Source organism: Castor canadensis, chromosome 6 (assembly GCF_047511655.1).
Source record: "Castor canadensis chromosome 6, mCasCan1.hap1v2, whole genome shotgun sequence".
Lineage (NCBI taxonomy): Eukaryota > Metazoa > Chordata > Mammalia > Rodentia > Castoridae > Castor > Castor canadensis.
Genome location: NC_133391.1, coordinates 39,928,189 through 39,955,256, shown reverse-complemented (window position 1 = coordinate 39,955,256; position 27,068 = coordinate 39,928,189). Strand labels below are relative to the sequence as shown.

Genomic DNA, 27,068 nt, shown 5'->3' with positions numbered 1-27,068 from the left:
CAGAAAGGATGAGCAGGTTCTTCTCTTTGTAAGGTGCCAGACAGACCTGTGGACCTGTTGGGTGATGGGGGTGGGGGTGGAGGTTGAGCCAGCTGCTCCTAGGCAGACCATTTCTTTCAAGGACTCTGATTCTCTGCTTGAATGAGGTCTGTCTGGTGGCAGAACCATAAACAGTGAACCAGGGAAGTGTTTGCGAGTAGGTCTGCACTTAGGTTGGAGAGCCATGGGTGCTCCAGGCCTTTCATAAGCACCTTGAACCTGTCTCATTAGCACACAGCTGTTTTCTCTCCCGTCTCTCTTGAGATGGGAATTTTGCTTAAGGCTGTGCTGGGAGGTTACAAGACAGGGCAGATTGTATGACTCCTTGCAAAAAGGTCTTCTTAGGCAGACTCCTTTTTTGGGCTGGGCTATAAAATGGCACAGCAATCAACTGAGGGTCTGCTCATCCCAGGAGACTGACAGCAACCCTGCACATTCCTTCTCCTTCTCTGGATGTAAACATCTAGGCATGCAACAGGACTGTGAGCTAAACAAGGACTGGGCTGTCATGGATGGGATGATGAAAGGACAGGGCCCTGTAGAAGCTGGGACCCCAAGGAAGCCCTGGTCTGGGAGACCTTGGCTAGCAGTTGAAAGTCACCATGGTTTTGTTCAGGAACCACCTGGAATGTGATTGACTATGAGAACTAATTTCCCTTATGGTCATGCTGGAAGTGAGGAGGGGGCTGAAGAGGAGGGGGTGGTTATGAGGACTTTGGGGTCATCAGATTGATGGTCTTAAAACTTCTTAATTAAAAAAATTCATTTTGGAAATCCATTTCCTGATCTTGCTGTAGAATAATGAAAGGGCAAAGGACCCACTGCAAAAGTTAGAGGAAGGGATCAGAACTGAGATGTGCTCATTCGTTCACTCATTCATTCATTCATTTATTTAACTAGTATGTATGAGAACCTTCTATGTGCTCAGCACTTGGCTGGGTATTGAGAGAGAAATGAAATAGAAGGCATAGCTCTGTCCTCTGGATCTTACAGTTGAGACAGGCCTGACCATGAGTGACAAAGCAGCATGAAATGGGAGGTGACTGATTTTTATTTACCTTGATTTAGACATGGGGTGGCCTCTATGCCTGGGTTTTCCTGCACTGGACATTCCTATTGCCTTCAAGTTCTGAAACATTTGAACACTTGTGATAGAGACCTTTAAAAAGATAACCTGCTTTACCTTAGAAAACAGGATTTGCAGGACAAAATTTCATCTCTTTTTGATGGTTTGGTCCTAACTCACCCTTTCCTTGAATGCTCCTCAACTGGTCCTCTTAAGCAGTGGGCAGTCATTTCTCATTGTACAAGGGTCTGACTGCTGTCATATGCTAATGAGCCGTGACCCTTAAGAACTGAAGATTGTATTGGAGGAATGAGAACTGCTTTTGTTTTAGTGAGCAAATTTAACTTTATATCCATTTCCAGGTTAATGAGCTGGTAGGTGAGCGTTGCATGGGTAATGTGGCAAGCAGGCTTCTAACCTTTCTTGGGGATGTTTTCCTTTCTCTTAAGTTGTGTTCTGTACAGTCAGAGCAGGTGGACATAACTTTTGGGTAAGGTAGAACAATATTCTCTATAAGATGTGGTATTAACGTGAGTGGCAGTGTCTATAATGTTGTAAGAGCATAAAGAAGAGAAAGATTCCCATGGTCTGGGAGGCCCCAGAAAAGGTTTTATCGAAATGAAACTTAAGTGGATCTCAGGGATGGGACAAGGGTCTAGTCTACGTGAGTTGAGAGAGGAACGAGTCAAATAATTAAGAAAGAGGTGGACTGAACTCTCCTATGGAACAGGCAGCATCTTCATGAGATATGAATATATATCTTCATGGGGCTATAAGTGATACCATATCCCCATCCCTCCAGCCCATGCCAGGAATCCTTATAACTTATGACTGGGGCCCCTCGGGGGCCTCCTGCATTCTGCAGGAAACCATGGTGCATTTTCTGGCTCTGACTGCTTCCTGGGCGATGAGGGTGAATGGCACGAGAAAAACTTGTACCTGGTCTTTCACTCAGAAGTCCTAAAATGAGACAGCACCACTGAGTTAAATGTACGTCAAAGGTGGATGAAGATTGGTTTCATCTCCTTTATGTGCTGCCAAAGGCCAGCCTGTCCCCAGAATGCAAAACTTACTAATACTTTGGAAGAATTACAAAGTTGGATGTGAAATCAGGAGCCACTAACAGTGGTTCGCTTGTGTGGTCATCTGTTATTAATCAAAACATTAAGGTCCTTTTCCAGTTTATCAATTCTTGAGAAATCTAGAATGATAGAGAGGAACAAGGAAATGCTACTCACTTGGGGTTTAAGATCCCAGCAAGTTCCTGTATTCGCTTAAATGGCAAGGGGTGCATGTGTGTGTTTGTCGGGGCGGGGGGAGGGCTGTTGCTATGTTAATGATGCTACAATTATTTTTCAAACTTGGAATATTTTAAAATAAAAGTCACAAGAAGACATTAGAATCCACCCATTCATCCAACAACTATTTATTGAGAACATACCATGTCCTTGGCTCAAAATGAGAGATTAAACAAAAGTGGCAATTTCTCCCTTCATATAATTCTGTCATTCCTATGAATGACAGAATATATACTTTTTAAAAAATAAAGTGTTAGAAATTAAAGGCTGCTTTGATGCATTGAAATTGTGAGGAATCCCTGTATGATGCCCCCGTAGAAAGACCTTTGAAAAATGTGTCCTGGGCCTGTGACAGATGTGGGTCAGAAGGAATCCCAGAGACCATGATGGAGCCAGTGGTTTTGGTTACCAGGAAGGTCAGACAGGCAAGTGGATTCTTCCATAACTCTGTACTTGACCCATATTCCTTGGATGTTCCAGTCACAGGGCAGTGCACCAGGCAGCCCACACAACCCAAGGGAAAGTGTTCCATTCCTACAATCTCTACTGTTTCACTCTACCAACAGCAGACACCCTCCTTTGCTTACGTTGGACAGACTGAAGTAAAACCTGCACATCGTACACCTAACACTTTCCTAAAAACCCCATTGCCACATAAACAGATATTTTCCAATACAAAAATGGACAGCACATAGGAATCACCAAAAATGCATGGGAAACAATATTGAGAAAAAGAGAAGTACTGTTTTCAGTAGGTTCAAACTAAGGAAAAGTTAAGGAACAGGACTCTGAAATAAGTACAGCTGTGAGATTCATAAAGAGACCTTGGGAATTAAATTGTTCATGACAAAATTTAAAGCTAGCTGGGCGCTGGTGGCTTACACCTATAATCCTAGCTACTTGGGAGGTTGAGATAATGAACAATTGCAGTTCAAAGCCAGCCCAGGCAAAAAGTTGATGAGACCCCCCCCCGCATCTCAAACAACAACTGGGCATGGAGATATGCCTGTCATCCTAAGCTACATGGGAGGCTGAGATAGGGAAGATTGTGGTTCCAGGCCAGGCCAGGCAAAATAGTTTGTGAGACACCCCCATCTGAACAACAAAAAGCTGGGCATGGTGGCGCATGACTGTCATCTCAGAGACAGTGGAATTAGGGTCATAGGAGGATCACGGTCCAGGCCAGCCTGGGCAAAAAGTGAGACCCTGTCACCAAAGTAATCATCACAAAAAATAACCAGGCATAGCTCAAGCTATAGTGAGCCTGCCTAGCAAGGGCAAAGCCCAAACCCTGGTACCATGAAAAAAAAATTAAAATTAATGGCTGGGCTGGGGCTAGCAGAGTGGATATAACTGAAGAGAAAATTGGTGAATTGGAAGATAGAACAGGAATTCTCCGAGTATGTGGTATAAGAGGATCATAGGATGGAAATAATGCAGAGGGATATGGAGAAAACATGCCTGGCTATATTAGCATGAACTTTCAGAGGATAGAATCAGGTAGAATGGGGAAAAATAGAAAATAGAAGAAAATTTGTTACAAAGTAGAAAACAAATAATACAATATTAAATAGTATGACCAAGTAACAAATAGGATGATTTTGATAGCCAGATATATTGCAGTACTGAAGGTAAACCACTAAAAAAAAAAGAAAACTTCCAGAGAAAGAGAAGAAAAATATCACATAAAAAGAATGAGAGTCTGAGTAACAACAGAGTTTCCACTGACAATACTAGGTGCGAAAAGGTAATGGAGCTGCATGTGCAAAACTGTGGGAGTGGGGAAGACACTGATCCTGCAATTATATACCCAGTAAAACTATCCTTCAAATGTGTAAGTGGAAAGAGTCATTTTGGATATCAAGGTTTCAGAGAGCTTACCATCCACTGGCTTCCACTAAGAAAATTAATAGAGGTCATAAAAAAAACCAAAATCATGCGAGAGTCAAGAACCTTCTCTTTGCTAGTTGCACACACTTGTGCTTTAAAGAGAGCAAGGCAAAGGTGGTTGCCCCTACTGATCTGTCATCTCTCAAAAGACAAAAGGCTACACAGAAGAAAGAGCCCATAGAGAAGGTCTCTTTGCCTAGAGCTGCCCTTATTGGTTCAATGTCTTAAAGTGTGAAATGGGCATGGCTTGTTGGCTCCAGGCCCTGGATTTTTCCCTCTGGTGCATAAAGAAGAATAGCTACCACTATTCCACTAGATGTTTGCTACCAAATTCCAACAAATATCCAGAGGCAAGGCTAAGGCAATCACTCCTCTCCCCAGATGAATGGATGTTCTTATTTGCAGTAAACATGCTGTGGTGACTTTTCTAACTGGAAGGTGCACAATTCCAGTCTTAGATTGCTTAGAACCACAGGCATGTGCCCAACTGAGCACAAGGAGGTAAGGCCTGGGCCTCCGGGAACTCTGCCCAGTGGCTTGGCATTTGGAACACAGCCAGCCTTTTAGATGGTGCTGGCAGACCAGGCAGGAGGAGGCCCTGACAGCCTTGGCAAGGTTATTGCAGGCAGCTGTAGGTACTGGAAGTCCAGGGCAAATTTACAAAGTGCTGCTTTGGTTAACCTCTTGGGTAGGAGTGAGAGTGGGAGGAGATTCATGCTGCTGCTCCCAGGCCATCAGGGTCCCAGCCAGGGTACAACAGGTTCTACTGGATCCCCTGGCAGTCCTCTCCATAGAAGAGGGTTTGGAAGTTCTTTAAAAATTCATGTTATTAAAGTAATTCTTCTCCCTTAAATTTCTGTCCTCTGCCTACTCTGGTGTTTGGAAAAGTCAAGTGGGGCTAATGTTCCCAGCCTGAGTGTGTTCTCCTCTGGTGGCTTCTGCAGTTCCTAGACAGCTTTGGTTCTGGTGGAACAGAGCCTTGGTCCATCTTCTCTTCACTTAGCGAGGCATCCTTTTCCCTAATGTCTTCCCTGGCTTTCCAGATTGGAAGTAGCAGACACCATGCTTGGTCACTTGGGTTGAAAGGAACCTTATGAACTTTTTAGTCCTTTTATTATCACCATAGACTGTGCAGTCTAGAAGGAGGCCACGAAGACCATGTTGTTCTGTCCCTTGGCTCTAGGTGGGACTGAATTTGCACAGATAATTTTTTAAAACTATCCACAAAGAAGCAGTGACTGTAGCGGCTCTTCGGAAAGGCTTTCCTGCATTTCCTGCTGTTGGGCAAGAAAGGTTTTCTCATCTCCCCTGCAGACCCACTACCACATGGGGGGAAGGACCAGCATGAGGTTCTACCAACCCATGAAATGCATGTGGGCCTCTTGCCAATCTTTCCTCAGAAATAAAGGCCTCTTGCCTCTTGAACCTGCTATAGAGTTTTTAGATGTTTGCATCCTAAGTGTCAAATTTACCTGTTCTTCAGGTACTGTGTACCCACTGGAAAACCTCTGGACAACTAGAGGGAACTACGGTGGGTGATGTGGAGGGTGACATGAGTGAAGGGGGAGGCTGGGAGAGGGACAAATACCCAAAAGTAACAGCCCAGAGATGCATCTTCCCAACATGCCCCTTCCACACGCATGGATGATGGATCAACCCCCAGATTCTCTCTGCGAAGCTCCAGCTAGAGAGGCCCTGTCTGCGATTCTGGCTGAGTGTGAGTTTTAGAGACAGATTATTTCTATAACTGACAATGAGCACTGGAACTCCTCAGGTAGAGGAAGTGGTAGAATTTAAAGCTTCCTTCTCTTTTTCCTCCCTAAAGAAAACAAATTTTTGAAGGTAGTAGTCTTGAGACCTGAGTGTCTGGCCCTTAGAGCTCAAACTTTCTCAACACTTGTTTCCTTCTTCCCTTGCTTGCTCTTCCCTTGCTAGCTGGGAATAGCATCTCTATCCTAATATTAGCTGCAGGATTCATAATAGAATGGAAGGATTGAATATGACCCACAAATTCAGCTTGTCCAAGCACCTCACATTGCAGAAGAAGAAACAAAAGCCCAGGAATACAAACGATCCCCCAAGACAGGGATCTCTGTCTTGACACTCTCCTACCCTTGGGGTCTTTAGTGACATACGACAGAACTGGAATTAGAATTTGAGTCTCCTGATTTCCAGTTTGATGCCTCAATTTCCTTTTTTTTTCTCTATAGCTCTATGCATCCTTTGAAATCCACAGGCCAAGGCAGTAGTATCAGCAGACAAAAGAATTATAATTACATATCTGTATAACTTTAGAGTGCAAGGTGAACTTCCAGTCCAAGATAACGGTTGCATAAAGCCTATAACTGATGCTTGACCTTCCACCATTAGAGATTCATTCTTTTGTTACGTGGAGGTTGGGCAGTCTTGTAGAATTTCCTCTTGAGATGCAGACCACCGACCGTTGATAGCTAAGGGCTGTTTCTCCGAGAATGTTGATATCCAACAGTGGTGGTGGTGGGACAGAGAGGAAACCAGGACAGGGGAGTTTTGAAACTCACTGCAACAGGAGGATAGCTTTGGACTGATGTGAGAAAGGAGTCCCTACTCTGTTACAGACATTCAGTATCTGCTACCACCGGTCAAAGTGGATATGTAAGACAGAGAATGACCCAGGTGCATCAGTAGGAAATTGCCTTCACAAGGCCTGAGCAAGTGTTGGGAAACCCAGAGGAAAAGACAGCATTGGCCACACGCATGTGCTGTCAGAGGACAAACAGTTCAGTCTTTCTGGTGAAAAAGGCATTGCACCTTGGTGAAAAATGGTCCCCTCCTCATCCTGAAGCTTCCTCTCCATGAATTGACCTGCATGCACACCCTGTCTATGGCTGAAGAAGGGAGGAGATTGTATTGTTACTCTGCGAGGGGAAGACAGAATAAGAGACCTAGATGGTAGAGGGTATGGTGTGCCCTTTGTGTGTTTCCTGAACACTGGGGTTTGTACCCTGACAGAAGGGTTAGGGCCAGAAATGGAATGAGCTATTCTTCCAAGAGACATGATGAGACTATGACGTTCAGAGTGGGTGCTTGATGCTCGTGGGACCTGTGCAGCATCCAGTAGCCGAGGTGCATTCCCAGCATCCTCATGGGGCATCGTCAATGTGGGTAGCAGCAAGGCAACCTCAAGATTATTGGCCAATGAGCAAGAAGAGCCAAAAATGAAGATTGGATGTGAGTGCTACGAGCAGATCCTACAAGGGATCCTAGAAACACTTGGGAAAGGATTTTGGGGGAGAGGGGTAGTAAAGGATACTCTGCCAAAAGAGGGGCCAAGAAGAGGGACTAATTTTTCATTTGGTGTGATACAGGCTGTAGTGGCCTGGTGACATTTGATCATTAGGCCCCTGCCTGGGATGCTGGCAGACAAAAATGGTCCAGCAGCTCATGGTCCAACCTCATTCCTTTTTATTCACCCGCATCCAAAGATTCTACAGGTCTGGAAAGTCTGTTCAAACTCTGTCTGGGAAAGGGCAGTGGCAAAGATGGTTTCAGGGAGTCCACTATTTGATCAGGAGAAGGAAGGGAGGAGTCTAATATTTGTCTTAGCTGATGTGAGATAAAATGAGATAGAAGAGAGAGGCAGGATGTGCTTAGAGCCTTACAGTCAGAAACCATGACTTGAGAGTTCCAGGCCATGGTTTATGGGTAAGGAAGAAACGATTCAGATACTTAGTTTGATTAACCTTAGTGTAGCATAGATTATCCTGCAAAGGATGGCGAAAGATTGGTTAGAAGGAAGAAGAGGAAAGAGTGAGAAAGAGTAAGAGTGAGCAAGAGAGAGAGAGACAAAAAGAAAAAAAGGATGGAAAAGACAGAACGATCTTTGCAGGCTCAAAAATGCGCATGTATGCAAAGTTGTTCTAATATCATTCTCCTCCTCCTCCTCCTGCCATTCACTTGCCACAGTGGTAGAGCGTCCCTTCTTTCCTATGACTAATTCCCACATTTGCTCAGGATACATTAATCAGGACTGATAGAGTTGGATGGCAGATTTGGGTTCACTGCACAAGCTGACTTTTTCCAAAAGTTAAAAACAAAAAAGCATTATCTTCCATACCTGCAAATATGTTATGCAACCAGAGTGACAACCAGAGAGAAGTTACTAAGCAGATGTGACAGACAGAGCTGCAGCAGGAATACAGGTTGATAGGTGCCAGTTAGGTGAAGTTGCCCTGTCTAAAGCCATTCCTGGGCTGACAGATACTCTGGCCTCTGGGGGTGGGGTGTACTTTTTACACTTGTCAAGTCCTTCATATCCAGCTGTAGGATGGATGTCATCGCTCTCATTTTTGGGGGACTACAGTGAGCCTGGTACTGGATAATACACGTCATACATCCCTGGACATTCAGCCTTCTCAGACCCTTACTCTTTTTTTGTAGATGGGAATTTGGGGGTTCAGAGAAGTTAAGCAATGTGCCCAAGGTCACAGTATGACTTAATTGCCAGAGATCCAGATTTAAAGTCAGATCTGTGTGGCTCCAAGTATGTGTCTTTCCATGGGTGGCCTCAAGGAGAATGAGTTTAAGCAGGGTTTAACCTTATCCCCTGAGGTGTGTGACCTGGTTCTTTAACCCAGGCTCTTTAACCCTTCTGAGCCATCCCTCCCTGATCTACACTATGGGAATAAGAATGCCACTGACACCCGAGGCTGCTGTGAGGACTCTGTGGGGCAGTGTGTGGGGTGTGCTTAGCACAGTTCCTGGCCCATGGTGGCTCCTTGGCCTGCAGTCCCTATTCTGATGACTCTAGGCTCCTCTACTCCTGTGAAGCCTGGGGAGGGGATGAGAACGTCTTGGCCACAGAATGAAAGTCTGTCCCAGAAGACGCAATTGCTGGATTCTGCAAACCACAGCTACATTTGAATTAAATGGATACCTGGTAAGTCCAAGAAACAGAAATCACTCTTCTTTTGCTGTGTCACTTTAAAATGTCACCTAGTCATTATGTCATGTTTCCTGTGGAATAAGTTAAAGCACTGCTAGCCCTACTGTACTTAGAGTTCTGGTTGAGAGCTTTGCTGGATGATAATTGATTTTTGTTTGCCTGCAGGTGGATTAGCCACAGGGTGGACTGTTTCTTGATTGGAGAGCTCACTGGGCATGTCTCCAGCAACCAGCTGGCTGCTTTGGGGAACACTGTTTGTGGTCCTCATTGTGTACTTTGGAGCAGCACACTAATTTGAATGTTTTGAAGTCAAGAATCATTGGACAGGTAGAAATTCTATTTGTATGTACCCAGATACATAAAATGAGCCAAAAGTACAAATCTGCTGACTTGCTTTATTTGTGCATTGATGTGATCATTGACAGCCAACGGGGTCAGTGATCCAGAAGGCTCATGCCTCTTGAGAAATTCAGTGGCTCCTCCATTGAACTTTGCCCCCTACCATCAATGGGGAAATCAAATGATAGCTATTTATGTTGAATAGTTTTTGAGGCTGCTATAGTCAAACGTGACTTTAAAAAGAATGAAACTCCTTTCAATCCCTGGAAAGGCCAAACAATAGCCCAGTGTTGGAGTATACATTGGTATGAACAAGACTGGGGGCCTCATCCACAGGCCTCTGGCTTGCTGGGAATGGGACTTCCTTTCCATTTCTCTTACACTCAGGAGGGATAATGAGCTCTGCCTTTTAGCCTTTCTTTTGGTCAACCAGAGTTGACTTTTGGTGTGAGATATGTCTGATCGGCCTTTGTGTGACTGGGGTATGGTTAGAATCATAATCCACATAAGATAAAACAGCAGAAGGGTCTAAACCTTGTTTCAGGCAAATGCCTTGTTTTGCAGAGCAGGAACAAGCTCAGAGAGGTGAAGTGACCTTGCCATCCTCACTCAGTTCTTTAGCGACTCAACCAACATTAGCACACAGGACTGTTTGACTCTTGGTATGATGAGATGCTCTTTCTCCAACCTCTAACTCTTGTGGGTAGATAAGCTCTCCTGTGACAAGTTTCCAGAAGGAAACTGCTTAGATCATTTGGATCCATTGATCATTGGTCACCATTGAGCCCTAAATTCACTTACTGGCCTAAGACCACAAAGCTCTTTCACCCAGCCCCTGTTAATTGTCTCCTTCATCTTGCCTTCTTCCTTGTCTCCCTCTCTCCAGCTTTGGAGTATTCTTTGATACACTCAAGTGGGAACTTTTAAATGGTACGGTTTCCTTGAGTTGTGGGATAGCAGGTGGGCCACACTGGATGGACAACTGACTATAGAAAATATTGTTGTAAAAGGGAGTCAAACAGGTTCTTCTGGGAGGTGGAGAGTGTGGATTCTAGGTGGTGGGGTTTCTGTTAGGCACTGGATACAGCAGTGGTGGCTGCTGTCCACCTAGGCTGTCTTTCAGGGTGCCTGCTCAGGCCTTGGGCATCTTTTGAAAGAAAATTGGTTCCAGTTTTTAAAAGACCTTCATTATTTTTTCAGATCACAGAACCTTTTGGTGGTATCAGATTCATGCCTTGTTGTCCAGCACCTGGAAGCAATCTGGTCTCTGGAATGACCTCCAGTGAAAAACACCCCAGGCCTCAGCATCTCTCATGAGCCTGGCCTCAGCCATCAGAAGGCTCTTGGTATAGAAACACCTTTCAAACAGGATTGTGACTTTCACTTCATGGGTCTTCCTCCTCAATAGACTGACAAGGCTTTGAATGTAGTAGGTGTTTTTGTCCTTGTCATTGGGGCAGGTAAGAGAAGGAAGGTTTGGTTTATGACTTCAAGTGTTTGGGCTACAGTCCTAGGTTTCAATTTGGTAAGGAATTGGCAATAAATAAATATTAATAAAACCATTTTTTGGGAAACTTAGCATATGGAAATCAAAACTCCCATTCACAAGAGATATGTAAAAGAGTATTTACTGTAATATTGCTCAGAATGACAGGAAACTGGGAACAAATTGAAAGTCCATCAATAAGGGGTTGGCTTTAAAAAGTGTGGTTTATCCATTCAATGAGACATTCACAGCTTTAAAAAAATAACTTGGCTCTATACATAGTAACCCAAAGAAGGCTCATAGTACATTGTTTAATGAATAAAGCAAGCTTCTGAATAATGTATATAGGATATTCCATTTCTATACAGCATACTCCAGTAATATACAAACTTACATGTCTTTACATCTATTTGCATGAGTGGGAAATGGAGAATTCATACCAAAATGTCAACACTACCTTGGGTGAAGTTTTAAATTAAAGAAAATTTAGCAAAATTTAAATTTTAGAAGAAAGACATCAAAGTGATCAAATGGTCCATAGAGGAAACAGCATCAATCACTGCTTTGTTTATCCACCTCAGCTCATTTAAAATTTTTAAGTGTGGCTAGCAGAGATCAGCCCTGTACTAGGTATCTGTTATGCTCCAAGTAAAATCAGTACACAGTGCATTTGGAGAGTCAAGGATGCAACTCTTTTCATCCGTAAAAAGCAACAACAACAAAAAACCTGTGGTATCCTGATAAAGAACATGTCCCCAGTCATATTGAAATGGAGGCTACCATGGTCTGGTGCAGGCTGTATAGCCTCTAGGGTCCCCCTGTTCTTATCCACTCCTGGCTATAAGCCATTGATCATAGCTATATTTAACTTATAAGCACCAATCCACAGGACCCCAATATTATCTGAGTCTTATTGATACACTGATTATGTAAGAGCTTGTCATTTTACCAAGTCTTCCTGGAAGATAAATGTCATGAGGGCAGGATATTTCATCTCATCTTTTTAATCCAGAATGCCTAGCACATGTTTGCCCCAAAGTCATTGCCAGGTAATGGTTAGATTGAATGGCAGCCAGCTGGCTTTGAGGGATTCAGAAGAGATTTTCCATAAACAAGTGAACCTTTGTGAGTGATTTGAAAAAAGGAAGGAGTGTACAACCTCTACCATGTAGAAAAAGCTAATTTTGTTGTGACAGCACTTTAGAATATTTTTGTAACATTCTGCTACTCTAATCATCTCCCTTCTCCAAAGAAGTTTGGACTCCATGACAGGCTACTGAGACATGACCTCACCCCAAGAGGATGGTTGGTATCAAGAGTATTTGACTGTTTTTTTTTAGAGTCCTGGGATTAAACCCAAGGCCTTGTACATGTTGGGAAAGTACTCTACCACTGAGCTACACCACCAGCCCAAGCACATTTAGAGACTTTTTTAGGAGCATGGAATACCAAAGACTAAGCTATCAGTGCCTCCCCAAATTATTCAATTGCCAGACCAAATAGTGTCATAAGCAGCACAAAGCCACAATGAATTGACTTAATCAGATATTATTAAAGCAGGGAAGAAATAACATTCTGGTTTTAGTGGCAAAATTTTTTTTAAACCTCAAATTGCTTTGCAGGCTCTAGTGGCACTCTTACAAGTTGTTCTTTGGAATGGAGTTTAAGAAGGAATGGGCCTTGAGTTAGGGAGAAAGAGGTCTGCAGAGGCTTTCATGTAGGAAAACTGCCCAGGTGTGGGGCTGCCTGCAAGCTTAGCCAGGTAGCTGTCTGCTGCAGCCTTGGCTAGGCTCCATCTGGCCCAGAGACATTCAGAACACTGCTGGGTTAGCTGCCATTAGTGGTGATGGATAATGGCTGTGGCCTGATTTTTGAGGAGGCATGGACTCACTGCAGTGTGGCATGGCCATATGTGAGTCCTGGCCACGTGTGAGTAGGGGGAGGAGGAAACTACAGATGGATCTTAACATCTCCCCTTATTGTATCAAACACACTGAGCAAGCCAGAGCTGCACCTTTCCCAGGTGGCACAGTGCTCAGGCTAGGGAAGCTATGTCCTCATTCTGGGTCACTGGATTTGGGAGGGCAGAAAGGAAGCGTTGGATGGCTCCTGGAGTTGTGCAGTTACACAGTCATCTTCTGGGGTCCCAGCATGGGCTCAGAGATGAAAAAGAATTGGGGAGGTCTAGAAGGTACAGATGGTACCTTATAGGCCTTGCTCAACCTTCTAGTGTTTGTACCTTCTCTCCAACATCTTTGCCAGATAATGAGTTTAGCTAAACTAGTGACAGGAAATTTACTTCCTCTGTGGCATCTTACAATGCTGGAGAATTTTGCCAATTATAGCTCTCTGCAAGGGTCTCATTCCAACTTTTGCATGCCAGCCCAACCCTCAACACAACTTTGTGCTACTCCATGGCCCCAAAGAAGCTCTGTATTAGAGCCAGAGGTGGTGGTGTCCCTGAAATCCCACTTGCATCTCCTTGGCAAGCAAGAGGATCTGGAGTTTGAGGCCATCCTGGGCTATTTAGCAAGACTGTCACAAAAAACCAAGGTCTGAGAATATGGCTCAGTGGTAGAGCACTTGCCTGGCATGCACAAGGCCTTGGGGTTGATCCTCCATAAAAACCTCTGTGTTGGAGAGGTCCTTGTAGTTTTGGAGACTCCTTTTTGTAGCTTCATCCTCTGCAGTTCTTTTTATCTCTGAATATCTGTATCCTATTGTCCTCAATTATTAAGGTCCATTAGAATTAGAGTCTTTAAAAAAAATCCTAATGCTAGCTGGGGGCCAGTGGCTCATACATGTAATCCTAGTTACTTGGGAGGATGAGATCAGGAGGATCATGGCTCCAAAGCCAGCCTGGGCAAAAAAAGTTTGCAAGACCCCATCTCCACGAAAAAAAGTTGGGTGTGGTGGCATGAACCTATCACACCAGCTATGGCAGGAAGCTTAAAACAGGATGGCAGTCCAGGCCAGCCAGGGCAAAAAGTGAGACCCTACTTCTAAAACAACCAATGGAAAAAGGGCAAGAGGTATGGCTCATGCTATAGAGTGCCTGTTTAGCAAGCATGAAGCCCTGAGTTCAAACCCCAGTACCATCACATTCACGAAAAAACTCCTAATGCCTAGACCTACGAAATCATAGTCCCTGGGAGAGGAACATGATTCCACTGTGTAACCAAGGCAAGAACCACTGAACCTGGCTACCTTCTCAGGAGTCCTGCTACAGAACCAGTCATCTAGATTTCCATCTTGACTCTACCCCATGGACAATTCTCTTTGTTTTTCTCATCTGTTATGTGGTGGTCACAGCATACACCTCAAAGAGTTGTTGAACAATAAAAACCCATGTAAGTCTAGAGTCTACGGCATATAAAAAGTGCTCTATGAAGTTCAACCCATGTGCCAAGACAAAGCCTACCAACTGTTCACATGTGTGTGAAACATTAGACTGGCATTGTTCTAAGAACTTTACATGTACTACTCAATACAGTTTGTCTCAAAGTTCTGGTGCAAGGAAAATGACACCAGCAGAAACTCCTTGTCTGGTAGGATCTAATGTCTCAACTACCTATCAGACTCATACCCCGGTGAGCACTGTACCCTTTGTCATCACACATCTTCTTTACTCTTTTCAAAGGCTCTACAAAAGTTCAAAACATTCAAGATACTAAGAACTCACTAATAGTCCAGTGAGGTCCGTTACCTCTTGTCTAGGTCTATCACTGAGCTAGGTACATTCAGAGATGACCAGTAAGTTCCATGTGGAATGATTGCACTAATTAACCTGGTGAAAGAATATGCTGATAGATTCATACAAAATTCACAAGAATTCATTCATTCATGGTGGAGATGGTGACAAAATAGTACTATAAGTACACATTATGTGTTAGGCATTTTCCATGCACCATGGAGTTTCACAAACCATGATGGTTTGTGGGTGGGTGTTCAGGTACTGTCCTGCTGCATAACTTTATAACTAGTCACCCCAAACCTGATCTCTTATAGCAACAAGGATTTTGCTTGTCAGTTTATAATTAGGTATTTCCACAGCAAGAACAGCACCTTTCTGCTCCAAGATGGCTCATTTCAGGGGTCGGGGAGGGGAGTCCTCCAGTCACCGTGGACCCACCCCAATGGCCTAAGTGCCTCACTCACAGCCCCAAGCTGGCTCTGGGTTGGATACACTGGAAGAGAAAACTCTTGCCGTGAAAATACAGCTCTTCATCTCAGCCTCTCCACTCCCCAGTCCAAGGGGAGCCGTGTCTGTGCTTGGGGAGAAGCCAAGCAAAGCAAAAGATTTCAACAGAGAACGGAGGAAACACCCCCACTGAGGTTCTCATAGCAACATAATCACGCATGCAGCAGCCTATTTCGGTGGGAGCTGGCTTCAGCTCCCCTCCTCCCCAGTTAGTCACAGAATGGGTGCACAAGCAGAAGGAGTGCGGGGTGGGGGAGGCTGGGGAACTGGTCTCAGATGCTCTCTCAGCTTGCTCAGGGGACCAGGGGGCCTCTCTGATCTCAGCATCCTTACCTATAAAATAAGAAGACAGGACCAATTGCCTGGGGTGATCCTTTTTTTCTCCCCTCTGATTTTCTTTGATTGTACAAGTATGTGAGGCTTTTTTGGTGTGGGGGACCAGGTGTCTCTCTGAATCTTTTATCTCCAAGAAGCTGCTTTAGAGAAAAGGAGGTTCAAGAAGGTAAAAGTCACTTTACATTCACCCCATTTTTTACAGCCACTTTCTGCACCATGCAATGGGGGAATGATGAGGTGGTAAGGTGATGGCAGGGACTCTACTCACTCACTCCCAACTCCAATCCAGGTCTGTTGTGTGAGAAAGGAAAAGGTTAAGGAGGGTGTTCATTTGAATTTTTCTCCAACACACACACACACACACACACACACACACACACACACACACACACCCCTTTATCTCAACCCTCATGTCTTGTTTCATCGTTCTCATTCCCAATCCTCTCCTTTCCCCGGTCCTCGCTTCTCACCTCCACTTATGACAATGTCTCTCTGCCCCAGGACCTGGCCAGATGAGACATCTTTACTGCTGAGCGTGGTTGTAGCCCTTTTCTTCAATGGACGGGGGTTAGTTGAGGACAGTCAGTCTTACACTTCCTGGCTGTCAAAGGTGATGATAAAAGTAAATAGGACATTCGGAACAGAGCTCTCTAAATAAGGACAGAGATGAAGAGACCCAGGGTGTTCAAGGCAAATCTTTGAGGTCTCTGTCCTTCACTTTTAAAACTGAACGCTGGCAAGCGCAAGCTGTCTTTTAAGGAGTGGGCTTGACTGTCCTATTGCAAAGGAGCAAGGAAGAGTGGAGTCCCCCACCCCACGTTGTTCTATCTCCCACTGCCTGACAGATGGCCGGTAAGACAGAAAGAAGCTCTTAAAGTGAAGACGGAAAGCATTGTATAAAAATTCACACCCCCTGCTGCCGCCCATGCCCATATTCCCTTAAAAAAGGATCAAGAGAATCCTAATGGGTACGTGACATCCTCCCTCTCTCCCATAAAAGGGACTTCAAGAGCTGGTGACGGTGGGGGAAGGGCGAGGAGGGAGAAGGGAAATGTGTGGGATGGGGTCTGCCAGGTTAGACTGTGGTAGGGGGAGCATGACAGCAGGTTCTTGCATTTGACTTTGTCAGACCCTCTTTCCCAAGCCACCTCTGGCTGCCACCTTCATCCCCCTGGTCATCTGTCCCTTGCCTTGGACAGAGTAGAGAACAGGCTAAGTAATGATACCGTACTTTGCCCTAGAGTTGAAGGAGTTAAGGACCACCCCTCCCGCCCCCCACACCCAGAGTCCTAACCCCTTCGTCCCTCAAACCTTAATTCGCCCAGGAAGGATCCAGGAATTGGCAGGGGAGATGGCGAGTTGGGGTGGGGCGTGGGAGAGGGAACTGTGGCCCAGTCTGGCCGGGAGCTTGCACCGGGCAGGAGGACGCGCACGGGGCTGAGACCCTACAAGAGCCTTGCGGGTGCCTGATTTCCTCCGAGCCACGCGCGAGCGGCCCTGCAGCGTCCGCGCAGCCCGCGTCCCCGCGCAAGTTGCGCGCCTTGCCAGGAGTGGGGGCGGTGGAGAGACCCCGCGAGCCTGGGGAGGGGGCGGCCCGGGGGCGCTGGGGGCGCGCGGCCGGCGCCCAGCCGCCGCCCGCTCCTCCGAACCTCCTCCCCGCCCCCACTCACCCGGCTCAGCCCCTGGGAGAGACGCGCAGAAGGCGGGTGGCTTCGCCCAGCGATCGGCAGAAGTTGAGAGAGTTGGCGGCTGCCTCCGGCCCGCCGGACTTCGCGAGCAGCCGGGAGAGGGGCCGCCGCCGCCGCGGAGCCTTCGGGGCTGCCTCCCAACTGCCGAGCCCGCAGCGCGGGGGAGAGCGGCCGGGAGGGGGTCGGGTGCTCCAGAAGAACTTGGAACCGTGCAAAGGAATCCGAAGCAGATGAGAAGGGAGGAAAATAAAACAAAGTGGAGACTGCAGGAAAGATTTCACCGTGCTTGATTGTCTCGGCTGACGACAGGGGCTGGCTTTTTTTTTTCCCCCCCTCTCCCATTCTCTGGATCTCTCTCTTTTTTAAAGCCACACCAGCTCTCTCTCTTTCTCTACTATCTCGGTCTCCCCAAACCCTTGCCGGCTCTTATGGGCATGAAACACTCCTCCCGCTGCCTGCTCCTAAGGAGGAAAATGGCGGAGAATGCTGCCGAGAACACGGAGGTAAGGAGGCGAGAGAGCCGGGCTTCCCGCGACCCCGCCGCCCACCCGGACCACCGCGCCGCCGCCGCTGTCGCCGCCGCCGCCGCCACCGCTGCCGCTGTGCCAAACTTTCCCCAGCTCCATCCCGCTTGCTCCTGCCGGGGTGTGTGTGTGTGTGTGTTGGGGGGGGGGGAGACGACGACGGTGCCTGTGTCAGGTCCCCTCCCTCTTGAAAATGCAAGAGTCGCTGTCACCCATCACCCTTCCCTACCACCCGCTGCTCCCTTCCCCTTCCTCCAAGTCCAGAGCCTGGGCAGCCGCGCTCCCCTGCCCTCTGCTCTGAGCTCCGTTAGGGATCCGTGGTCCTGGCTTTATGCAGAGCCGGGCGGGTGGTCCTGGGGCCAGGGCTGCTCCCTACAGTGCCTTGATCCTCTGCTGCCGCTGTCTCGGCTTTACCCTTCAAGCTCGAGCTCTCGGTCCCCGCAGCACCGCGGGGAGCTCCCGGTCGTAGTATGTGTGTGTGCTGGGGTGGGGGGGACAAGCCCGTTGGTAGTACTTAGGTACCTCCAACAGACCCTCCGGCCCGGATCGGGGCTTGGGAGAGGTCTGCAACCCTCTGGGGGTTACAGCCACCTCGGGGACACGAAACCCGGGGAGGGCGCGTTGACCGCGGCCCCCTTCAGCACCAGGGACAGCGTCCGCTCGTGCCGCAACCGAGCCTGCGCGGGCGGTGGGGGCTGCGCGCTTCTGGCTGCGGCGAGGTGGGGGTCTGCGGCCGCTTGTCCCGCAGCAGTTTTTGAGGAGGTCGCTCTAGCTCTGCAAATTGTACTCTTGCCCCTACCTCCGGCAGCCCAATATCTGCCCTTTCTCTATTATCGAATTGGCCTTGAGCTTGCAGACAGCACTGTTGGGCTTTGCGTCCCAGGACTGTGTTCCTTCTTTTCGCTCTGACCCCGCTGTCATTACAACTGGACTATTCCATAGGCTCTGGGGCACCTGTAGTCACGAAGGGGATCGATGTGGGCAGCCCCCTTACCTTCCCGGAGAAACGGTGCGCCGAGGTGGGGGTGGAGTGGGGTATGTGTGATCCTCCCTTATTCAGTGGCAGGAAAAAGACACAGAGAGCAAACTCCCGGGTTCTATTAATAGCCGGGTGTCTGGTGGGGCTGCCGTACATTTCACATATGGTTACCCATATGCAGCGTGGGGCGGGGAGGGGGTGTGGCGCGGAGATTGTCCCTCTGTCTTGCCGGAATGCAAAAAAAAAAAAAAAAAAGGGGGTGCAGAGACCCCTCCTGACCTTCTTTCCTCGAGGTCATAACTCTGCAGCTAACCCCCGCCCCACAGCGTAGGCTGCAAAGCTAAAAAAAAAAAAAAAAAAATCCCTATTCCCTGAGAGACGAGAAGCAAGCATGCACCTGGCAACTGTGGATTTTGAAAGAAACACGCTCTGGGGCTTGAAGGCAGCGGGCCGTTCAGTAGCTAATGTCATCTCCTTGAGTTAGGGCAAAGCCAGCATGTCTGCGTCCCCCTGGTCCCTACTCCACAAGAGCAGACGTTCAGAATGGTGTATAGGGCTCCGAGCCCAGCCTCCCCATTCCCCTCCCCCCCCCCGCCGCCCTCTGATCGCCCACCCGCAGAGGAGGTTTCTAAAAATAGCTCAGAGGCTCAAGGCCGCGCTGGGGCAAAGTGTTGGCCAAGCCGGCACGTAGCAGTGCCTGCAGCCAGGTGGCTGGAGCGCTGGAAGCGAGAAGAAGGCGCTTTCTCTCCCAACCCCGGCCTCCCCATCATCCCAGCCCCCTGGTTCCTTTTCTATAAACAAAGTTTTCTCTGGTCTCTGTTCCCGGTAGCCCCGGCGCTGCGTGGGATCTGGGCTGCAGACCCCTCCCACGTCCTGTGATAAGGAGAGGTCGCTGCGGCGCTCTCCACCTCGGCGAGGGTTAAGGGCGTCCGGAGCTGGCAGAGAGACGCGCCAGGCTATTTTTACTTGGTTCCCGCTCTGCTCTGCTCCCTTCTCCCCTCCCCCTTCCTCCCCCCCCCCCCGCCCCGCCGTTTATAGCAGTCACACATGCCAGCTCTGTTCAAGGCATCAATGAAAACAGCAGTAGAGGCGGCCGAGCTCTTGTGGAAAAAAAACCCCAAAAAACCACGCTGTGCACGGGGCACAAAGGCGGCGGGGGTAGGAACAGACCCAGCTGGGGCTCCTTGGAGCAGAGAAGGAGGTTCGGCTCTCAGCAACTTCCTTAAAGGGGGTGGAACCCAGACTTGGTGAAACGTGCCCAGCGGAGGCATCCAGGCAGCGTGACTATTGCTTGGTTTTCCTCCAGGAACGGGCTGTTTTTGGAATAAGCCAGGAGGAGAGCAGTACTTTCCAAACAAGGATATTGTGGGCTTGCCTGCCTTGGGTCGGGGGAGGCAAGATCGACTCTGTGTACGTGTTGGGATGGTGGAGAAAGTGACCGCGGTCCTTGTTCTTAATCCAACAGTCTCAATCAAGCACTCACTCTGTACCAGGAATAATTAGGTCCCCAAGACCCAAACCACCTGGTCCCTGCCCTCAAGGAACTCACAATCTGGTAGACAATTGTGTTGTCACACTCCTTCCTGCCTTTTGCTGGGGTTGTTTGCAAACTATTTCTTTCCTTTCATCCTCACCATAATCCCGTGAAAGAAACAAAGGTTCTTATTCATTTCTTATCTTCATTTTATTTGAGGTCACTGAGCCTGAGGTCATCTGGTGGGGAGATCAGCCTTGGAACTCAGGTTGCTCCAACTTCTGATTCATTGCTTTTTGCCCTACCTGTGCTATTTCTACCAAGATGCCATGTGTGAATGGGAGTGCATGAGGAGTGGGAGGAGAGGAATACTTTGGAAAGGAGAGATGCAATGAGGGGGAAGCAGAGAGGGTGGGAGGATGGGAGAAGAAATTCTTTCACAAGAAAGATAGCCTAACCTTTGGGCAAGAGGGAGAAATTGAGGAGTAAAGTTGTGGCCTTGGCCTCCTTACACACAGAGAAGGACAGGGTAAGTCATGGGAGACTACAGGGCACAAGCTTAGTGGGCCAGGGACACCTTTAAGACTTTCATTTCAGTTCCCTAAGTTGGTGACTTGAGCAGATTCAGCTTGTGGTACATAGACTGTGTGGGATATGAATAAACGACAGGGTAGCCCCCAGCACAGAGTACACTTGTGGATTCCTTAGGTCCACTCCATTGTGTTTCCTCAGCTAATGGTCCCCCTCCTCTCATCAGCCTCCTCTTACCTGCTTTGCAGTCTTAGGAAACCTTCTCTTGAGGCCTTCCTGAGGTGTCTGCAGAGTCTCCAGACCTGCTCTCCTTTGAAGCCCACCCCTAGTGCCTAAGGCAGGTCTTCACCTCTGACCTTCCAACTTGCTGGTCCTCCCCAATCCATACGTGCCCTCACTGTTTGATTGGCGTTAGGAAGCACAATTTGCTCATGAGCCAGGCACAACGACTCAGGCCTCTAATCCTGGTTACTCTGGAGGCAGAGATCAGGAGAATCACAACTCAAGGGCAGCCAGGTCAAAAACTTCTTAAGATCCCATTTCAACCAATGAGCTGGGTGTGGTGACACATGCAGTCATCCCAGGTACTCTGCAATTGTAAATAGGAGGATTGTGGTGCAAGCTGGCCGGAGTAAAAAAATGCAAGACCCTAACCAAAAAGTTACTAAAGATAAAAGGGCTGGGAGTGTGGCTCAAGTAGTAGAGTGCCTGCCTAGCAAGCACAAGGCCCTGAATTCAAACCCAAGTACTGCCAATATAATAATAATAATAACTAATAATAATAATAATAATTTAATCATGATCAGACTATTCCTTTGAAATTTAGGATGCTGCTTCATTTTCTATTTGATACCAAAAATTCAGTTTCCTTAGAACAGTGGATAAGGCCTGTGTATATCTGCCCTATATGTTCCTCTGAAAACAGTCACTGCATTCATACCTGGATACTTTTCTCTCACTGCCTAATGCTATTTCCCCTTTCTTTTCTCTGAGAAAAGAAAACCTGTAAAGCCGAACTCAAATGTCACTTCCTCCTGGCAGCCTTCCCAGATCTGCCATTTATCCTCTCTCCCCAGGGAGAGCAATCATTCCTTCTTATGTGTTCCTAATGCCTGCCTCTCCTTTCCTATGGCAAGATAATTGGCCTTTTATATATCTCTTTCTCCAGTTAGATGATCAACTTTTTTTTTTGACATACCCTGTTCTTAGCACCGTGTATGACATGCAGCAAATAATAAGTATGAACTGAGTTGATTCATATGACTCTGAACAAGGTCTCTGAGCCTTTTAGCTTTCTAAAAACTGAGGTTCCTATCTCCCACCCCTCTGCTGTGCTCAAGTTTATTGTGAGTGTTTAAAACTCAAAATGAATAGAAATTCTGGAAATGAGGGTGTTGCAGCCTTTCAAAGGATGGGTACCTTTGGGTTATTCAGTGTACCTATTCCATATTGCATAATTACAGAATAGTGACTGTTACTATGGGGTGTTCATTTGAGCAGCAGATAAATGCGCCATCACGATGTCCACTTGTGAGCTGTGGGGGATAATGGAGCCCTTTGCCCTGTTGCTTGCTTTACTGATTCTCGGTGAAAGCGTGATGCATTATTGATGGTGTCAACTCTCTGACTGGGGTTTCATCACCTCCAAGGAGAGCCTCCAGGGGTGGGAAAACAGCTTTAGCAAAGACTCATTTTGAATGTTCTGTTGACTTGCTGGCCTAGGGAGAGAGAATCACTGTGGACTGGGAAAAAAAATCCTACAGCCTGACAGCTGAGTCAGGGTACAGATGAGTACTGCCTGACTTATGAGCATAACGGGGTTGACGTCTGGCATGGTGCGTCTTGGTGGTGTTGGTTAGTGGATCCTGCACTTCCAGCTGAAGTGTGTGGCCCAGCTGTACCAAGGACAGGGAATTGAGGACAAAAGGCCAGAATAGGCAACATGCAGGCCCACATCTCTGAGTACGGTCTGCCACCATGTCTCTTTCTGAACAGTGGAGGCACCCAGTAGCCAGTGCAGGCTCAGGATCCAGGTTTTAAGTCCATCTCTGGACTTAGTAGATGTGCTGCTGTGTTGACCCAGTTGCCTTGTTCACAATGAGCTCTCCAGACACGTTTATGACGACTGTCCCACTGACTTTTAGGGCGTCTTACCAAGACAGGTGCAAACTGGGCAGACTCTCCCACTTCCTCACTTCTCCCACTGAAATGACAAATAAACCATAGCCTATTTCGGTTGTCATCCCTCAGCAAACACTGGTTTCAGTCCTTAAGTGAGCTCAGGAGAATTAAGAAGTTGCCCACATTTTTTTTTTCCTGGCAAATTTGGTTTTGTAGGGAGTCCTAAATTGGCTTTTGGCTGTCAAAGAGGGTGAAACCCAACACTCCCATCTCCAATTCAGGAGTGAGCTTCATCTCCTCCTCTTGGCTAACCACTGTGTGAGTGATTCCCACATACCAGCGCTGAACATACAAAACTCTGTGAAAACACGACTTATACCTTGGAGTCGACTGTGCCAGCAAGGGAAAAATGGGCAGCATGACAATATATGAACTGTCAAGGTAACTGCAAATGGCTATTTTGTGTGTGAAACACAGGAGAGTGGCACCCTTATAAACCAACGGGATCAAAGGACAGCTAGAGCAAGCCCAGGAGTCTTCAAATGGTCCTTCTCCATGCTTCTTCCTCTGAGCACTCTTAACCCAAGATTTCAGTTGGCCCCCTGGTCTCTTGTTAAAAATCTTCAGAGACCCTTCCTGGCTCAGTAATCAGGAAGGACTTCCTGGAGTCTCAGCCTAATCTCTGTACCACAACTCACAGTGTCACCTTTTATGCTATCCTAAAAGATGAGAACTCGCTGGTTACATTGCCGTTTGGCCGCCGCACTGTCCTCACTAGTTTTTGTTCTATTGACTACAATTTCTCTTTCTCTGGATATTTCACACCTCAGGTATCTTTTCTTATGTCATTAGAGTAATTGCCAGGATCACAGCTTCCCCCACACTTGTAATGGCTGATCCATAAGTAAAAATCTCCTTTTAAAGTGTAATTTTGTAAAGGTAACCAGCTTGATATGTTCACTTTCACCACATCAGAAATCTTACAGCTGAAGGAAACTCACACCACGTAAGCAAAGAGATGAGAATTCTTGTCCAGTGCTGCAGAACTCCTTGGTGGTCAGGATCTCCTTTATCCTAGGCCAGTGTTACTTAGGCTTCCTTTAAGTGCAGGATCTGATTGCTTGTTTTTATTTTGGGGGACTAGTTTTCTATTACATCCTCATCTGTACTGCCTAAAAACCACGTTTCTCTACACAAGACCTGGGAATTGTATACTATGAGAGCTCTCTCCTCTTCATGTAGCCCTTAGAATATAGCCCTTCTGTATCCCATCATATGAAACACTGTGGGGTACATATCCCCATTGTACAGAGTAAGTAATGGAGGCATAGAAAATTAATGTTACTTGTCCAAGATCCCAAAACTAGTAAGTAATGGGGCCAGGACTCAAATTCTGGGTTTCTGGACACCAAGACTCATACTTTTTCTAGTTCACTAAGCTTTGAAAGCATGTGGACAAGCGGAAATATAAAGAGAAAGGTTTGGGAAATTAGTGAGATGGTGGGTTCAGGAAAAACCTAACAAGGGACCCTATCCTGCTTTCTTTCTTCCAGAACTTCTTTTGTTGCCTGTAGTACCTTCTTGCCACCCACACCTCCACAGTCTTAGTACTGTGCCCTGTGAGTGCAAGGACCTGGCAAAACTTGTGGTAGGAACAGTCATCAACCCCCACCTTACACACACAAATCTAAGATACCCTATGCCTGGAGTCCTGATTGATGGACCAGGAAAGAACTCTTGTCTAACAAAGCTCACCACATTGGAAGCAAGAACCAAGACTCTCAGCAATAGCCTGGTCTCTCACCTAACTGCTCTTTGGGGTTCAAATGATAACTTGAGACTTCAGGATGGAATTTTGCCTTTTGAGTTTATCTTTGTAGTTTTATCACCTGTATTCCTGACATTGTTGTGACAAAGTACCATAAACTGTGTTGCTTAATGCAGCAGAAATTTATTCTTTCACAGTTCAGGAAGTCAGAAGTCTGAAATACAGGTGTCTGTAGGTTGGTTCCTTCTGGAGGTTCTGATGGAAAGACTTGCCTTTCTCCTGTTTTCTGGTGGTTGCCAATTATGCCAGGCATTCCTTGGCTTAGAGACATATCATTCCAGTCTCTGCTTCCATCCTCACATGGCATTCTGCTCTGTGTGTGTGTGTGTGTGTGTGTGTGTGTGTGTGTGTGTGTACATATGGTGTCTTTTCTTATAAGAACACCAGTCAGTGTATTAACGGGCCTCTCCCGAATCCAGTATGGCTTCATCTTAACTTGATTATAACTGCGATGACCTTATTTCCAAATGAGGTCACTTTCACAGGTTCCGGGGGTGAGGAATCTAAAACATCCTTTGGGAGGACACAATTCAACTCACAGCATCACCAAACAGTGTCCAGCACATGGTGCTGTGAGAAGCATCTGGCCGAGGACTGACTGATGGATTGAGTCAATGCAAGTGGTTTCTTTCTTTCTCTCTTGATCTGTTTCTTGATCCCCCAGCTGTCCACGTTTCCCAGGTCCTTATCATGGCCTTTTCCTTGAGCAAAAGCAATAATTATAAGAGCATCATAGTCAGTGTTCATATCTTAATATCCATTGGGTACAGTGTTAAGTGCTTCGTAAGCATTGCTTTATTTAAGTCATGCAACAACAATACAAAACAACTCTTATTAATTGAATTTTGCAGTGGAAGAAACAGAAACTCAGTGATTAATGTCCTCCACCAAGATTATAGAGCTGGTAAGAAGCAAGGTTGGGATGCCCTCAGAATGTGCTCTGCTGTCAACATGGGCCTCTCCCTCAAGCTAGGCTTCCTCTTTGTCCCACAGCAGCTCCTGCCGACCTGGAGATTTTGGAAGGACCCAATAAACTTTCAGACACTGAAAAAGGCCTACGAGTGACTGGTGCCTATATATTAGGCCCCCTTGGGCTAGAGCCCCACATCCTCTTGGGATTTGCCTTGTAAAGTTGCCGTAAAAAATTATTTTAGTGGTAGAATTCATAGTGAGCCAATTCAGACCTTATTGGAACAGCTACTGTGGAGGACAGGAAGGACAATGAGTCCCTTGGCACCTTCTAAACATTGAACCATGCACTGTTGCTTCCTTAGCCTTGTGTGGAGGTAGACTCTGGCTGTGGCCCCTCTGTTCAGGCTCAGGCCTCAGCTGCTGCTCCCTGGCTGACACAGTTGCTCCATTTATTTGTGCCCATCTAGGTTTCATCATCTATGTTGGGGTAATAGTACTTTATCCCACAGGGTTGTTTAATGAGTTATTTTATGTCTAGCATACATTTGGCACATGGTAAGTGTTCAAGAAAGATTAGCTATTGTTAATCATCTAGGCTTATCTGGTGGTGTCCAAAGCAGGAGAAGACAAAGGACCTTTACTGATGACATTATGGAGTCAGTGCTGGCAGAGGTGGGAGCTGAGAAGTTGAGGAAAGGCCTCTCTGATTCAGACAATTTGTTTTTAGGTCAGCCAGCTATAGCCAGGAAGACAACTGGGAACAGGGCCCTATAGCTCCTCTGCCCAGGGGTCTTTTAGACCCCTTGAGAAGAGCCCTGTCACAGGAGAAGCAGGACTGTCTGTGACCAGCGGGCTGGCCTACCCCACCCCAAGCTCACATTCAGTTTTATGGTCCAGCACTCAGTTTCTGGCAACATGTGAAGAGAACAAAATGTGAAGAGATTGGGAAAGGGGCATCAGTTTGCCAGATTGCAGGGACACTCAACAGCTCGGGCACCTCTGTGCCCCTCTTAAACCTGGCTTCTAGAAAGAGTGCAATTCCAACTAGTTCATTATTGCATTGATGGGCAACTTTCCCCCAGGTTCCTATTGAGAGAAACTGAGGCATGGCACAGAAGAAGGAGAGAGAGGGCAGAGAGATATGCCCAGCCTCACAGGACAAATTGGATGTTTAATTACCAAGTTAAACTCCTTGTCCTCTTGACCTTAAATCCCTCAGAATGTATGCTGTGTGTGCGGCCTGATGGAGAGTTGGCTCAGCTAAGTAAATCCAAATTGGGCTAATGCCACTGGAAGGGGAGAGACTATTAGCAAATTCATCAATTAGAGCCCCATTTGTTGCTGTATTGTGAAAGATAATCTCCTGCTAGCTGGAGTAAAGTGGTGGCCTTTCAAGACTGGGCCTCCCAGAAAATGAAAGACTGCAATTCCC

General features: G+C 46.9%; 1 protein-coding gene and 1 long non-coding RNA gene across 4 annotated transcripts in view; one reads left to right on the top strand and one right to left on the bottom strand.

Moving 5' to 3' along the window:
* The window catches only part of Prmt8 (protein arginine methyltransferase 8), a 140,926-nt gene that overhangs the window by 37,989 nt on the left and 75,869 nt on the right, over positions 1 to 27,068 (top strand). Inside the window, exon 1 of one of the 3 annotated variants that reach the window (XM_074076258.1) lies at positions 17,422 to 17,770. The exons of the other annotated variants lie outside the window; for them this stretch is intronic. Within the exon in view, the coding sequence (XP_073932359.1) occupies positions 17,696 to 17,770 (75 nt within the window). The 5' untranslated portion in view covers positions 17,422 to 17,695. Of the gene's footprint in view, positions 1 to 17,421; positions 17,771 to 27,068 lie in introns of those variants that run through there. 3 annotated transcript variants of the gene reach the window in all.
* Positions 11,193 to 17,371, bottom strand: LOC141424078 (uncharacterized). The gene is made up of 3 exons (XR_012448906.1): positions 17,250 to 17,371; positions 16,050 to 16,180; positions 11,193 to 15,576 (listed from the first exon to the last, which is right to left on the bottom strand). It is a non-coding gene; the product is annotated as an uncharacterized lncRNA (long non-coding RNA).